Source organism: Egretta garzetta, unplaced genomic scaffold, assembly GCF_000687185.1.
Source record: "Egretta garzetta isolate BGI_Z169 unplaced genomic scaffold, ASM68718v1 scaffold42, whole genome shotgun sequence".
Taxonomy (NCBI): domain Eukaryota; kingdom Metazoa; phylum Chordata; class Aves; order Pelecaniformes; family Ardeidae; genus Egretta; species Egretta garzetta.
This window is the reverse complement of record NW_009258782.1, coordinates 47,007-47,430: the sequence shown is the minus strand read 5'-3', so window position 1 is coordinate 47,430 and position 424 is coordinate 47,007. Positions and strand designations below refer to the sequence as shown.

The 424-nt window shown below is 73.6% G+C and overlaps 1 protein-coding gene across 1 annotated transcript in view; it reads left to right on the top strand.

The window, feature by feature from the left end:
* The window catches only part of RGS11 (regulator of G protein signaling 11), a 5,865-nt gene that overhangs the window by 965 nt on the left and 4,476 nt on the right, over positions 1-424 (top strand). The window contains 2 exon segments of the mRNA XM_035889095.1: positions 74-155; positions 323-395. Of these exon segments, the coding sequence (XP_035744988.1) occupies positions 74-155; positions 323-395 (155 nt within the window).

Below are 424 nucleotides of genomic sequence, written 5' to 3'. Positions count from 1 at the left end.
CTGGGTGCTGAGCACCCTTGGGTGCTGGGGCAGGCAGGGTGCCAGCACCTCCCCGCTGCCTTTGCACGGGCAGGGCAGCCAAGCAGCGCCGGAAGGGTGACCGCATCGTCATCGACTGCCAGGAGCAGGCGTACTGGCTCGTCAACCGGCCCCCGGTGAGGACAGGCGGAGGGGGGCAAGGGGTGCTGGGCTGGTGGGTGCAGCCCCAGGCAGGCGGGGAGGGCCAGGGCGCTGGCACCACACGTGGCCCTGGCCTGGGGAGATGGGGCTAGGGGGTGGGGGGGGGTCCCGCCAGCCCCCCGGCGCGATGCTCTCATTGCAGCCAGGAGCCCCCAACGTGCTGGAGCAGGGCCCTGCGCGCAGGAACAGCCACACCACCCGCGTCCAGCTGGTGAGTGGGGGGGCCAGGCACCCTGGGGCTGGC